The sequence below is a fragment of the Pimephales promelas genome, chromosome 16 (assembly GCF_988280905.1).
Source record: "Pimephales promelas chromosome 16, fPimPro1.hap1.1, whole genome shotgun sequence".
Classification (NCBI taxonomy): Eukaryota; Metazoa; Chordata; class Actinopteri; order Cypriniformes; family Leuciscidae; genus Pimephales; species Pimephales promelas.
The window spans coordinates 34325866-34340500 of record NC_142784.1 but is presented as its reverse complement, the minus strand read 5'-3'; the positions used below and the strand labels follow the sequence as shown (position 1 = coordinate 34340500).

Here is a 14635-nt window from a genome sequence, read left to right as displayed (position 1 = left end):
CATTGTTCGTCACATACACAACACAGTGCCATCTAGTGGCTTTCTTGAGTAACAGGCACAATCAACGTAATATCATTACAAGTCCAACCTAAAACTTCGCCAAAACCAATTTGATTTAAGACTCTACACTTCACAAACAAGAGTCACAAAACCTCCAGGTTTCCACCACCAACACAACAGTAATAAAAGCAATGTATAACATGCTGCAAATAAACAAATTAGCAATGTAGCACACAAATTCTTCATTCCTACCATCTCATTAGCTCCAGAGTCGTCTCCACGCACGTTGTTGTTGGTCAAAGTCGTCTTTGTCAAAGACGAATCTTTAAACCACTTTCTTATATCCATAGCTAAGCTTTGCTGTGGCTGTAGGCCTAACCTGCACAAAACCGCCAGAATTCGATTCTGAGATCGCAAGCACTGCGCAGCTGCGCAGAATTAAAAGCATGATTAACTAAATTAATTTCATGATTTATGATATACTTACAAACAATCTGCATATTGTAATTTGAATAAATAAAACTATATGACATAGAAATAAATAACATATTGAAAAGTCTGCTTTGCAAGGTTTGGGTGCTGTTTTGGGATGTTTTAACAGTCATTTATGAATATAATTATATTTCAAATTCAAGCTTAATCGTTCCGTGTAATAATGCGTTGAATATTTAATTTTCTGAATAATTTCTAAAGAGAATATGTTATGCATTCCTACCGTTGTAGAGTTACCGTTCCTCAGAGATAAGTTCTGCGGAAACCTTGTTCTAGCGTCTAAATTATTACAAATGTACACATTTATTTATCAAATGTTCAGGGGGGCACAGTAAGTCGTTTCGGGCTTGTTCGAAAACCTATAGGCTACCTTCCAGCAAAGATCAGTTCCAACTTTGATCAAAACTGATCCAGCTAATGAAACATTTGGATAGAGAGCTGGGACCGCTGGGATAACCAAATACTGCATTCTGATTATTCGATTGTGTTTTTCTTTGTAAATGTGTGGTTCTACAGCTTTAGTCCTCCTCCTCTCTCTCTGTGTCACTTCTTGTTTTAGAGAGCTGTTGTAACGCCACGTGGACACTACAGTACAGGACAGTAAACCCACAAGAAAGAGTCATATATGTGACACACACAAGTCAGAAAAAGTTGCTGTCTTATCACTTGAAACTCTGAAGGAATCATATTTTCCTTTCCTCAGGGCCCTGTTCAGTCATTATTCAGACAGAACAATATTCAGATTAGTAACTAATATGAGTTTATCAGAGTCTATAGCCTTCAAAAGAGCAAATTATTATCTATTTTTTGGAATTATTGTTGTCTTTTTCGAGTTCAATGATTTTCAAATCACTTATACCCCCCCCCCCTCGTCCACACACACCTATCACCAGCACAGATAATGTGATCTGCTAAACGCGCCCACACGATACTTTCGAGCCTGCTAGACTCTGACTCACTTATCCTACACTAGCCAACTGATGATGATGAAAATCATCCTAAATATTTCTTTATGAAGCAGCATCCATATGAACAGATTTTTGTGACAGTGTTTTACTGCCCTTTACCTCCTTCAAAATGTGCACCAGCTGAAACATTATATAATCAGATTCATTTCAGACACATTTGCACACTTACAGTCTTTATTTCTGAGAATATAACTGGCTGAAACATGCACTGTAATAAAGAGAGATAACTATAGTCTAAAAATGGCATACTACATGTTATAGAACAGAAGGCTTGTATATGCTGCAGAATGCTATTATTCCATCCAAACACAGTCTAATATTCACTCATAGACCTGTGGCGCCACCTACCGGCCAAAGCTTGTATATGCAGCTGACTATAAAACTACAAAATAACTCAATAAAACTACAGGTTCCATAAACAGCAGCATAAATCAGACAGATCACAAATCAAACACTTCTGAAGAGCATGACTAGAGAAGTATGCTTATGAAATCAAAACAAATAAAACACACACACACACACACACACACACAAATAAAAGCAAAACAAACTTACTTGATGCATTCCTATGGGTAATGTAGTGCAATAGATTTAGTAGTGTAATTTGCTTGGAATTGTGGGATATATAGTACAAATATATCTGTGGAAAAAGGTAAAATTACAGAAAAGGACAAATTCACGACATGTCAGAGAAGAAGTCTGAGGGGAAATCCTCCACAGTGATGTAGTTGGATCTCTGCACATGTCCAGTTGGCCGTAGTGGGACACCAGCAAACACCAACATTACAACATCACCTCCATCAACTTTCTCCACACAACAGCTGAGATGAGGAAGATGAGCTGCTGGAAATCACTAAAGCTCATTATTTCTGTGCAGAATCACATGGGCAGACACATTTTTTTTCTTCCCATTTAAAAATTTTCTTCTACATTTTAACTAAATTATGAAAAAATAATATTTCAGTAGTGTTTGTCTCCCCCTGCTGGTTCAACATAAACACATTCAGGCTCTGTATTTACACAAAACTCAGAGCTTTTTGAGTTACTCTGCATTTAAACAAATAAAATGGTTAATCTATGGATGAGAAAGTGTAATTTGCTGTGAAATGAAAGGAGTTTCACTGCCGCTTTATCAGGTCTGTCAGAGGATCGTTGAAATCTAAATGAAGTCTTAATTTATAACGGCGAAATCACTGTATCTTCAGTCTCTCTTGATTCTGTTGGCTGTGAGTCTCTGTAGTGGATCCTTATTCACCATCAGATGATCAGCAGGAGATCAGACTGTCATCTAATACCTAAAATAAAACACAAAAACAATCACAGATGTAGTGGTTGCGGCTAGTGACCTTCATTAAGTCATTCATATAAAAGATTCGTTCAAAACGCGTTCAATGTCGAGCCCTGAGTTTATTCATGACTTTTTGTGGTGCTGTAAAGCGGAACAGGCGATCTGTGTGTCAGAGCACCAAAAAAGATGTCTATGGTCTCCAGTCTAATTAGCACATTCCCAATTATTATTGTGAAGTTTAACATGCAACTTCACTTCACCCCCCCCCCCCACTCACTACAGATTTAATATCAGTTAATAACAAACAACCCAAATCTCAGATTATCACACACATAAGGTGTCTTTACACAGAAAAAGCGGCACAGAAACCAAATCTGAAGCGCCATAAATCACTAAATGTGCATTTACACAATGTTTATTGCTTCTCTGACATAAATGCATTTACATTCAATTAAAATTGCAGGATATAATTCTTTGAACATTACAGTTTTAACAAAGTGTTATAAAATGAATTTGAAAATAATTAAATTGTAAACAAAGAAATAAACCTTGAGATAAATTAGAAATTTAAAATTTTAATTAAAATATGATGATGAAAATTGATAAAAACTATTCTTACATTAGTGTCTTCAGTTTGTAGTGTTTATCATCCTTCAGATCCTGCAGCAGCTTCACTGAGTCTCCCAGTTTATTCCCAGATAGATACAGTTGTCTCAGGTGTGAGGGGTTTGATCTCAGAGCTGAAGCCAGAGCAACACAACCTTCATCTGTGACACCGCACTTACTCAACCTATAGAGAACAATGACACACTTTTATCCTATATCCAGAGATACATAAACAAATACTCATTAACTCATGTTGTTCAATTACATCAGTTAGGATTAGGGTATTCAATATACAGTATAGGTGCATCGTCCCAGCCCTAATGTGTGTTTGTGTCCCCATGCGAAGACACCTTATACTCACAAGGTCATAAACATATTATCCTATTATTTAATTACACACAAGGTTACTGCTAGGGCAAGAGCAGGTCAAGGTTAACCCAAGGGCGGGGTCAAATTGTCAAACCTATTAATCATCATTATTTAAAAAGCCACCAATAGTTTTTCACATATGCCATAGGCTATTACTACTCCTATGTATTTGAATAATGTTTCAATGGTGTATTATTTGTGAATTTGATTATGTAGCCTACTTATCCATTTTCCTGTGATTGTCATCAAAATTACTCTCTGATGTTGTGCACTTATTTTAATTTATTTTAATTTATTTATCGCTGGAATCTCATCACATTGCATCTGGTTAGAACACGGTCTATTGTATCCACTATCTACATATTAATCCTTCTTTACTCTCAGTCTTTATGGTAGAGATGATCTAACCACAGTTCCTCCAGTTTACAGTGAGGATTCTTCAGTCCAGCAGAGAGCAGCTTCACTCCTGAGTCTCCTAGATTATTCTCCGACAAAACCAGTTCTCTCAGGTGTGAGGGGTTTGATCTCAGAGCTGAAGCCAGATCAGCACAACCTTCATCTGTGACACCGCAATCATACAACCTGTAGAGGTAAACATAATTATATAAAAACTATTAACTTTTACATACATGCTGCTGACATATTATTATAGCAGAGTTTGTGCTGAATACAGTGTAAATAGACTTTATCCATGAAAATATCACAAGTAACAGAAATAAGCACAAATGTCAGAGCATGTCAGAACATCTCCAGGGCCCAGAAAACTTACACGATTAATCGCACTTTAAAGGGCACCTATTATGCCCCTTTTTACAAGATGTAATATTGGTCTCGGGTGTCCACAGAATGTATTTGTAAAGTTTCAGCTCAAAATACCCCATAGTTAATTTATTATAACCATTTGAAAATGTCATTTTGGAGCCTGTTAAAAAATGAGCTGTTTCGGTGTATACCACCTTAAATGCAAATGAGCTGCATATCCCCGCCCTGCCTATGGATGAGGGCGTAACTTGATACCTATGGCAGTCGTTACTGAGAGAGTGAGAGAAACCGCTGTTTTGAATGTCATTAAGCGTACGTTTGAATCGGAATCTAAAAATAGTACGAAGAGACTACGACAGAATAAACACAAATGAGAATGGATCAGTACGTCTCGGTATGGTCATTTATGTACTTGGACGATATGACACAATTTTCCTCTAGAAACAAAATTTGTTGTATTATTTTCATGTTATCACTGTGAAGCTGCTTTGATACAATCTGTATTGTAAAAAGCGCTATATAAATTATAACAAATAACAAACACATGAACTCACAGCAGAAGGAGAAATAGAGCAAATGCTTCAAAAATATCATTTCTCTAACATCATATGAACAGACGTGAAATTAATTTGATGAACTTGATTATGTTGTTTTAGCTTTGCCTATAATTGACTCTGTGCACGAGAAAAATGCTAACTTCCGCCTTGAGGGCGGATGTTGGGTACTTCGGTTCCGGTTGCCGTTGTTTACATCCTACATCAGTGGACCGGCTATCTAAAGCTTAGCTATCTAAATATATTTGTCTAAAACTATGTTCGTTTGTTCATTGTCAAGTCAACCAACACAGTTTTCACTCATATTTGGGTGGAGCCAGGCGCTGCTGCATTGTGAAAAGTAAACGATATTTCACATTTTGTCACCGCACCCAAGCAGTCGCTTTACAGAGTGGAGCGTTGCGTATCCATGACAACTAGAAGGAAGTTTTTAGGCTACTAATTATTTATTATATTATACCATTTAACCAAGAGAAGCCCCTGGGTTTAGAACCTATTTTGCAAGGGAGACCTGTTTAGAAATATGTGTGAACAGCCTAATATGTGTTAAACAGCCTAACTTGATAACGAACGAACCAACGTCGGATACCTTTACTCCCTGTATGACATGTATAGTGGTTGTCAACACTGATCTATATGACGATAGTGGTTGTCAACAACATAGCCTCTGAACATCATAAACAAAACAATGGCCAACACAAACTGTTCTGGAAAATGCACTTTCTAACGCATGATTTCGCATTTTATAATGTATAGAGAGATATAACAGTTACCAAATCGCATAGCTTGAGCACGTAGCATGGCAACATTAATGTCCGAGTGATTCCACGTGTACCGCGTATGTACACGCCGTCAAATGTCCGAGCGAAACAAAACAAAATGTAGATCTACATCTGGGGAGCGAAATTTATTTTTTCCTAGGATGGTAGGAGTGACGGGTAGGTTGGGGTTGAGGTAGGTCATATGCTATATATATATATATATATATATATATATACACTGTGTGTGTATATATATATATATATATATATATATATACAATAATAACGTTAAGTCAACGGTATTCATAAACACGCTGAAAAGAGATTATGCGTGTTGATAGCATGCCAAAAATACGTGATACGTGTCATACATACGCAATTTCATGAGATCAGTCTGAGCATGGATGTTGTTGTGACTTAACGTTCCCTTCAAAATGATGCAAATACTGAGAAATGTAATATTTAAACCCCTTCTCTCTTGCTCTGGGGAGCTGGAGGAAAATCATTAGCCAGTCGATGAACATAATCGACTGTAATATTCGCCAAATGTTCAAGACATCTGGAGAAACATACATCCTCTACGTCGTCCATCAGGCTACCGGAAACTAGACACCCCATATCGGTTTCGCAGCCGGAACTAGCATATGCTAACGTGCACATAGTCCATTAATGTAATAAAAGTTATTTCCATGCATTTTATTCCACTTTGATATTCACATAATATACTTAATGAATTTACAGTTTCAAGTGAGAGTCATGTATCATCTTACCACAGTATCTCCAGTTTACAGTGAGGATTCTCCAGTCCAGCAGAAAGCCGCTTCACTCCTGAGTCTCCAAGATTATTCCCAGACAGATGCAGATCTCTCAGGTGTGAGGGGTTTGAACTCAGAGCTGAAGCCAGAGTAGCACAACCTTCATCTGTGACACCACAATTCCACAATCTGTAGAGAACAATGACACACTCAATCAAAAATATCTTAATTTGTGTTCTGAAGATGAACGAAAGTCTTACGGGGTTGGAACAACATGAGGGTGAGTAATTATTGACAGAATTTTCATTTTTGGGAGAACTAACCCTTTAACTAGATCTACTGCTCTGTCCAGTACATCGGATAGTCCCTTCTGGAGCGTTTTTGCTACCAGTGCCTCCCTATGTAAAAAGCAGTGAGGGGCTTTCACATGTGGTTTTGTGCTCGCCCTCTGCTAATGAAGCCCTTCCTTCTCCCCGTCATGGCAGTTCATAATCTGTGACAGTCTTTCCAATTCAACACCCCCTGTTCAAGATACTCTGTTGTCACACAATATATTTCTTCTCCCGTTGTTTTGTCAGGCATTGATTTACAAAATAAAAAAGTTTCTCTAATACTGTCACCATCTACGAATCGAACATTTGCCAGGAGCTCTGCGTGCCCACGAATGTCAGTCGACTCATTCAGCTGCAAGCAAAATTGGTCGCTGACAAATGTTCTCAGTGTTACTTACCGAGCTAATCTAGTTGCTGTAACCACAGGCAGCAGCTTCTGAAGAACTTCATCTGTGGTGTTTTGTGTGACACTAATTGAAAATAAAAAATAAGTTAATTATTGATGCCAACAATAATAATGATTCATATTATAAGTAAATAATACATTATACCTTCTTGAATACCCTCAAATATTTTTTTAATTAAACACTGCTTTATAAGGACATGTGAAAAAGTTGTTTTAGTATCTATAACTGTAGAAGCCTTGTATTCAGCCAACACAGATTTATTTTTTCAGATTTTTTATTTTTTCTTGTCAATGATGTGGTGGAAAGTCCAAAGGCTTCATGCCCAATGAAACTGAGGCACGTAATCCTTTGGATTTTTGAGTGAAGTGTCAACACGAAATCCAGGGGGAGGAGTTGGATCCAGATCCAACTCCTCCCACCTTACATAAACCTAACCCTACCCATCTCCACCCCCTGATCCCTAAGCCCACCCCTAATCCTACCCATCTCTACCCCCTGATCCCTAACCCCACCCCCTAATCCTACCCAATCTCCACCCCTGATCCCTAACCCCACCCCTGATCCTACCCATCTCCGCCCCTAATCCCTAACCCCACCCCTCATCCTACCTATCTCCACCCCCTGATCCCTAACCCCACCCCTAATCCTACCCATCTCCACCCCTGATCTCTAACCCCACCCCTAATCCTACCCATCTCCACCCCCTGATCTCTAACCCCACCCCTAATCCTACCCATCTCCGCCCCCTGATCTCTAACCCCACTCCTAATCCTACCCATCTCCGCCCCCTGATCTCTAACCCCACCCTTAATCCTACCCATCTCCACCCCTTGGATCTGGATCCAACTCCGCCCCCTTCATCTCATGTACTGCAATGAGGTGCTACTGCTCGACCTCTCCAATCTTCAGGCTGTGAACTCCTCTCTGTGAGGCGAGATTTCGTCTTTCATGTATGGGTGGCAGGTCTTTCTCTGTTAGCCCCTAAGCTAAGGAACTTTCTTTCCCTGGCTATTAGGACAAAAACCACGCTGTATGAATTTAAGTCTAAACTCAAAACCCATTGAGTTAGGAAAGGCACTATATAAATTAAACATATTATTATTATGTACAATATCCCAGAAATCAATCTGTGTCTGTTGATTTAAACACCTCTGATCTCTTTTTTTTGTTTCTCTTTGTTCACAATGTTTTAGACTGTAATGATTGTACTCAGTGTTACTTACCGATCATTTCTGGCTCCAATTAAGATATTCAGGTCAAACTCCTTCAGTGTCTTCTCTGAGGACAACAACACAAACACTAAAGCTGACCACTGAGATGAGGAGAGTTTCACATCACGTAATCCTCCATATGAGCTCGTATGAGGTTCAGCTTCGTTCACTAGAGAAAGATCACCCAGTTCATTCAGACAGTGAAACAGGTTGATGTATTTCTCTGGAGAGGGATTCTCACTGATCTTCTCTTTAATATAGTCAACTGTTTCCTCATTGCTGTGAGAGCTGTTTGCTGTCTGCGTCTTTAGTTCTTGTAAGAGACTCTGATTAGACTCCACTGACAGACCCAGAAGGAAACGAAGGAAAAGGTCCAGATGCCCATTTCTACTATGTAAAGCCTCATCCACAGCTCTCTGATGGAGATCAGATAGGGACACTTTGCCTCCATTAGTTGGTTTGGTAATCTGGTCAAACACATTGATGTTATTGTTGATAAAGGAGAGATGCACATATAGAGCTGCTAGATGTTCCTGAATGCTCAGATGAACAAAGCAGAAGACTTTCCCCAGACACAAGCCCAACTCCTCTCTGAAGATCTGAGTGCACAATCCTGAGTAAACTGATGCTTCTGCCACATCAATGCCACACTCGCTCAAGTCTTCCTCATAGGAGATCAGGTTGCCTTTCACAAGCTGCCGATACGCCAGTTCCCCCAGTTTGAGGATCATGTCTTCATCTTTCACTTTCTTCTCATAGTCCTTCTCATGTTTGATGTTGGTCTGAATGAGCAGGAAGTGTGTGTACATTTGAGTGAGAGTGTTGGGAATCTCTCGTCTCTCTGCTTCACTGCACATCTTCTCTAGAACAGTGGCTGAGATCCAGCAGAACACTGGGATGTGGCACATAATAAAGAGGCTCCTTGAGGACTTCAGGTGTGAGATGATCCTGTGGGCCAGACTCTGATCACTGATCCTCTTCCTGAAGTATTGCTTCTTCTGTGTGTCACTGAAGCCTCGTACCTCTGTCACTCGATGGACACACACAGAGGGGACGAGATCCGCTGCTGCTGGTCTGGAGGTGATCCAGATGAGAGACGAGGGAAGCAGATTCCCCACAATGAGGTTCGTCAGCAGCTCGTCCACTGAGGCGGATTTAGTCACATCACACAACCTCACATCGCTCTGAAAATCCAGAGACAGACGACACTCATCCAGACCATCAAAGATGAACAGCACTTTATACTCATCACTGGATATGGCCATTTCTCTGGTTTCAGGGAAGAAGCGATGAAGAAGATCTGAAAGACTGAGTGTTTTGTCCTTCATCAAGTTGAGCTCTCTGAAAGGAAGTGGAAATATGAGCTGGACGTCCTGATTCTCTTTCCCTTCAGCCCAGTCCAGGATGAACTTCTGCACAGAGACTGTTTTTCCAATGCCAGCGACTCCCTTTGTCAGCACAGTTCTGATGGGTTTGTCTTGTCCAGGTAAAGGTCTAAAGATGTCACTGCATTTGATCGGTGTGTCCTCTGTTTCTGCTCTCCTGGACTGTGTTTCAATCTGTCTCACCTCATGCTCATTATTGATCTCTCCACTTCCACTCTCTGTGATGTAGAGCTCTGTGTAGATCTCATTCAGGGGTGTTGGGTTTCCCTGCTTTGATATTCCCTCACACACACACTCAAACTTCTGTCTCAGATTTGATCTCAACGTGTTGAGGACTTCAGCAGGTTTAGAGTCATGGCTGGAAGATTAAAATACCACATTATTACACAAGTCAGAGAAGTAAACCATAAATTACAAAATTTATTTTTTGTTTGCTGAATTATGGGACACAAAACAACATTAGTTTTCTGAAATGTTTCCATCATTAATCATGAGGGGTGTAACGATTCACTCGTTTTCTCGATGCATCGATTATAAATCCTGACGATCCTGAAACATGTATTTTGAATCGTGAATCGTTTATTTACGTGAATAATCGATTTAAAAGGCTAAGAATCGAATTAATCGCGATTTTATAGCGATTCAGTGGTTTAAAATATATAAACACAACCTTAAAGTGTTCCTGGTACAAGCTGCCTCACGCATCGGCCGTCATAAAACATCCGCATTTGATTGGTTTCACGCACTCACACACCCCTGATTTCTCACGCTGAAGTCCGGTCGGTCAAATGCCTGAAAGATGAGTTTATCTTTCTACCTGTTGAGCTACTCGTGTCGTGATCAGCTTGTATTACCGCAAATTAGTTTAATCTCCCGGAATCTAGAGCGAGCGTGCATGCGAGACAGAGGTTGTGCTCCAAACCGCGTATTGCGCGTGCACACACTCGGCAGAGAGGGAAAGCGAGCGAGAGACCACCTTGCGTGTACGGAGAGTCTTTCCATGTAATAAATGAATGAAAGCGTTTTATTTCATAGTGCCCACGCAATGGCATGGCAGCTTTATCAATGGCTTGAGCGGTTTGCCTCAAAACTATTGCTTTCTCGACAGAGAGCTCAGCTGAGAGCTCAAACATGGACTGCTCAAAAAGCTGTAGTTACATGAGAGCTATGGGAGCGAGCGTGCGCAAAATCCAGTGAAAAGATGTTAACGAGTGCATTGAGAGGACGCAAAATGAAACTAATGAAAACGTCTCCATTAATTTGTGCATGTAATCATTTAATGCAATACTTTAAAAGCGTTTTTCAAAATATTGGCTACTTAGGTGGGTTTCTACAAATGCTAATTTGTAGGCCATTGAATTTTTTTTTTTTAAATGTGCCACTGTTTTATATATGTGCCACTGTTCTTCCGACTATAACTGTACTTCATTTTATTTTTTATTCTAATTATTTACTGTATTTTATTTTTATTATTATGATTTTTTTATTCTAAACTGTTTTAATTATTCTGATTTATTTTGATTATTTTAATTTCTTCCATGTAAAGCACTTTGAATTGCCACTGTGTATGAAATGTGCTATATAAATAAACTTGGCTTGCCTTATAATAATATATTCATTCAAATTAAAAACAAACATGAACTAACATTAAAAATGGACAAAATCCCCACTATCTGACCCCCGAAGGCCGCTGTGTAATTCAAACCCAGACAAAGACCCATTGGGTGAAGCATTGAAATAATACTATAATGCATATAAAAAAAATTAAGAATCGAATCGAATTAATCGAATCGCATCGAATTTGGATGTGAATCGCATCGAATTGAATCGTTCTGAATTTGCACAAATCGTTCTTGAATCGAATCGAAAACCTATGAATCGTGAATCGAATCGATTCGCTGTCTACCCAAAGATTCACAGCCCTATTAATCATGTATTTGAGTGATGTGTGATGTGAATTGCAGGACCTAAAATTAAACAACAAAAAAAGTTGTGCATTTTACCTGAAACCAAGATACATGCTTTCATTAAAGTCTTGTGTAATTATATTGATGTAATTGTGTCACTAATTGAGTAACAGACCAACCGCTTTTACAGTGTGTGAAAGTTTTAACAATACAATACATAGTCCACAATGATCATCATTAATAGACTGAAACTTACAGGACTGTAACTCATTAAACTGCTGTATATTAATAATTTCATAAAATATCAAATACTATAGGCATAACTTTTATAGAAATGATATACCTGAGATCAGACTTTAGAGGCTGCTCCATAGAGCGGCCACTCTTCACAGACACACAGCTGGACTCTGGGTTTGAAGTCTTCTGCTGGACTGATCTGGGTTTAGAACTAAGTAAAACAAAACAAAAAAAAAAACATACAGACTTATAAATGTTGTGCACTTTTACAGGAAACTTCCATCTTAGGAAAGACCAGTTGTTAAACTTTTGCTTTAGCGCCTGTAACTGCAGTGATGTTTTGAACTGTCAAACTATGGGATTATTTTTGTGCATTTAAAATTGAACGAAACTTTACAAGAAATGAATGAAAATATAAATTGAAACTTAATAAAATTTCTTGGATGTATCCCCCCCTTCTCCCATGACTTGAGGTTGCCAGATATGCTGCAGGATCCAGCAGGAATGTAGGCTGCTACAAGAAGCTTCCAATGGCAAGTGATGAGTCCTACACAGTGAGTTTTTTTCTGTTAATTATTTATTTCGGACTTTGTCACGAAGTATTTCGGATTCATTTCGATTATTTTTTGGTTTCCCAACGTTAGACATTTTTTTATCCGATTCCGACATGTTTGTATCTGCAGCTGTGGTAACTAGAGAAGAGCTGGCAACCCGAATGCCCCGCAACATACTGAGTCCGTGATTGGTAGATCGGCGGAGGGTGACGCATCAGAACAAAACACAACTTGAGAACATCAACATCAGTCGAGGGCTGCGACTTCACTTTTTAAATGACAATATCCTGGCCGGACTACTGTTGTCAGTCATATAAGTATTTGAAATGAACATGATTTCTTAATGTCAAGTGACATATCAGGGAAAATGTATGATTAATTGAAATAAATTTCTTGCATACAGCTCCTTTAAAGATAAACCAGCTTACTGTACTCTAGTAACGGTATCTTGCTGTGACACATCACTGTTCGGACCAGACACTGTGAAGCTCTCAACAAATCTGAACCAGCGCTTACAAAAATCTGCTCAATTTTACACCTACTCCATTATATAAACGTGGAAAAAAACTCAGCTTACATTTACTTGATGTCATTGCTAATATTAGACTGACTGACTTATAAATTATGTTTCATAATATAAGCACATCTTTTATAGAAGTGATATACCTGAGATCAGGCTGTGTGTCTCCACTCTTAAACCATATTGGATGATCCATTGACCAGTCACTCTTCACAGACACACAGCTGGATGGGTTTGAGCTCTTCTGCTGGACTGAACTGGAACAGAACAGATTCAGTTTAATCCTTTAGTTTATTGTGTTCATTCTTTATGAGAGGAACCATATTAGTATGAATGAACACATTCATCTTTCAACTAAAAGTAAATACATTTAAATAGCCTACTGTTAAATACATTTTCTGAGATTAATTTATTTTACAGTGTTTTTTGAAAGTACCTGAATCCTGGAGGAGAATCTCCATCTCTGGATGCTTGTGAATCAGCCATGATGAAGACACGGGAGAATCTGATTAGTTTGATCTCCTCACTGACTCGTTAAACCGTAGGTTTGAGAGGAGCCTAAACATTCAATACAAGCAGCAGACACTTCCTCCAAGGATAAGGAGGAGCCGAGTTCATTTAACCTTTAAAGACTATCAAACAATCACCTAAATTGTCCTCCATAGATGCATATTAATATGAGAAACTTACATGAACACTCATCTTAATCAAACTTTTATAAGATACAGGATGTCAAATTCTCCAGCTTAACATCATAAAACTACACATGAATTCATTCTTAAACGTTGATAAACATATGCTGTTCTTCTCGTGTTGTATTTCGTATTTTTCCTGCTTAAAATGGCGACAGGCAAGCGAACTTTTTACTTTCTATTTGTTTCGAGAGAGAGAGAGAGAGAGAGAGGCGCGTTCACGAGAGCACCACGGCACCTGTCCGGTACTGTCTAGCCAATGGGCTCTATGCACGACGGTTTTTCCGGTGAAAGTGTAAGGACGCTCGATAAATTCCGCCGATCGTAGAGTCCAATGCAATACCAAAGGCAATATCGAGAATTTATATTGAATTTTATACTCCATGGTTATACTAAAGAAACGTTTGTCACAAAAACAGATAAAACACACCCCTCGTTGTGTTTATGCTTCTTTTAAAAATTATATTAAATAAACATAACTATATAAAATTACACCTAAACGTATGTACGTTTCGTTTCAAAGACGGGAGGACAGTAAATATTGAACACTCTGTCATAATCCCGTTTTCCTCGGTTTTCCTCCGCTTTAATCTCCACAACCGGAAATGAACTAGCATCCTTGCGTCAAGTGCGGAATTTATGCGTGCATATAGCCCATAAGAAACAAGTAGGGTTGTCCAGTGTACATAGAATGTACACTCGAATTCGGAGTAAAATTAGTGAATGAATGAAGGGAATGATTATTTATCGCGAGATCATATGACGTGAGGCGCGAAACACAGGTCTCCAGTCAGACTCAGGTCAGACTCCTTCAACGGCCGTGTTGGAGAGTTAA

General features: G+C 38.9%; 1 protein-coding gene across 2 annotated transcripts; it reads right to left on the bottom strand.

Annotated features, from left to right (window-relative positions):
• Positions 1-1616: 1616 nt before the first annotated feature.
• On the bottom strand, positions 1617-13998 carry LOC120488456 (protein NLRC3). 2 transcript variants are annotated; one of them, XM_089121575.1, is made up of 10 exons: positions 13799-13998; positions 13545-13666; positions 13255-13365; positions 12141-12245; positions 8518-10248; positions 7286-7357; positions 6571-6744; positions 4132-4305; positions 3368-3538; positions 1617-2755 (listed from the first exon to the last, which is right to left on the bottom strand). In XM_089121575.1, the coding sequence occupies exons 2-10, from the start codon at positions 13592-13594 to the stop codon at positions 2749-2751; spliced, it is 2595 nt and encodes an 864-aa protein (XP_088977701.1). In that variant the 5' UTR covers positions 13595-13666; positions 13799-13998; the 3' UTR covers positions 1617-2748. The 2 variants fall into 2 exon arrangements, with proteins under 2 accessions (XP_088977701.1, XP_088977702.1); XM_089121576.1 differs by lacking the exon at positions 1617-2755 and having other exon boundaries at positions 3399-3538; positions 4102-4305; positions 13545-13998.
• Positions 13999-14635: the final 637 nt, after the last annotated feature.

Coding starts and splice junctions, on each gene's coding strand:
- LOC120488456 (XM_089121575.1), bottom strand. CDS start 13,594: ATGGCTGATTCACAAGCATCCAGAGATGGAGATTCTCCTCCAGGATTC. Junction 12,246..13,254: donor GACACACAGCCTGATCTCAG/GTATATCACTTC, acceptor TGTTTTACTTAG/TTCTAAACCCAGATCAGTCC. Junction 4,306..6,570: donor TGTAAACTGGAGATACTGTG/GTAAGATGATAC, acceptor TTACCTCTACAG/GTTGTATGATTGCGGTGTCA.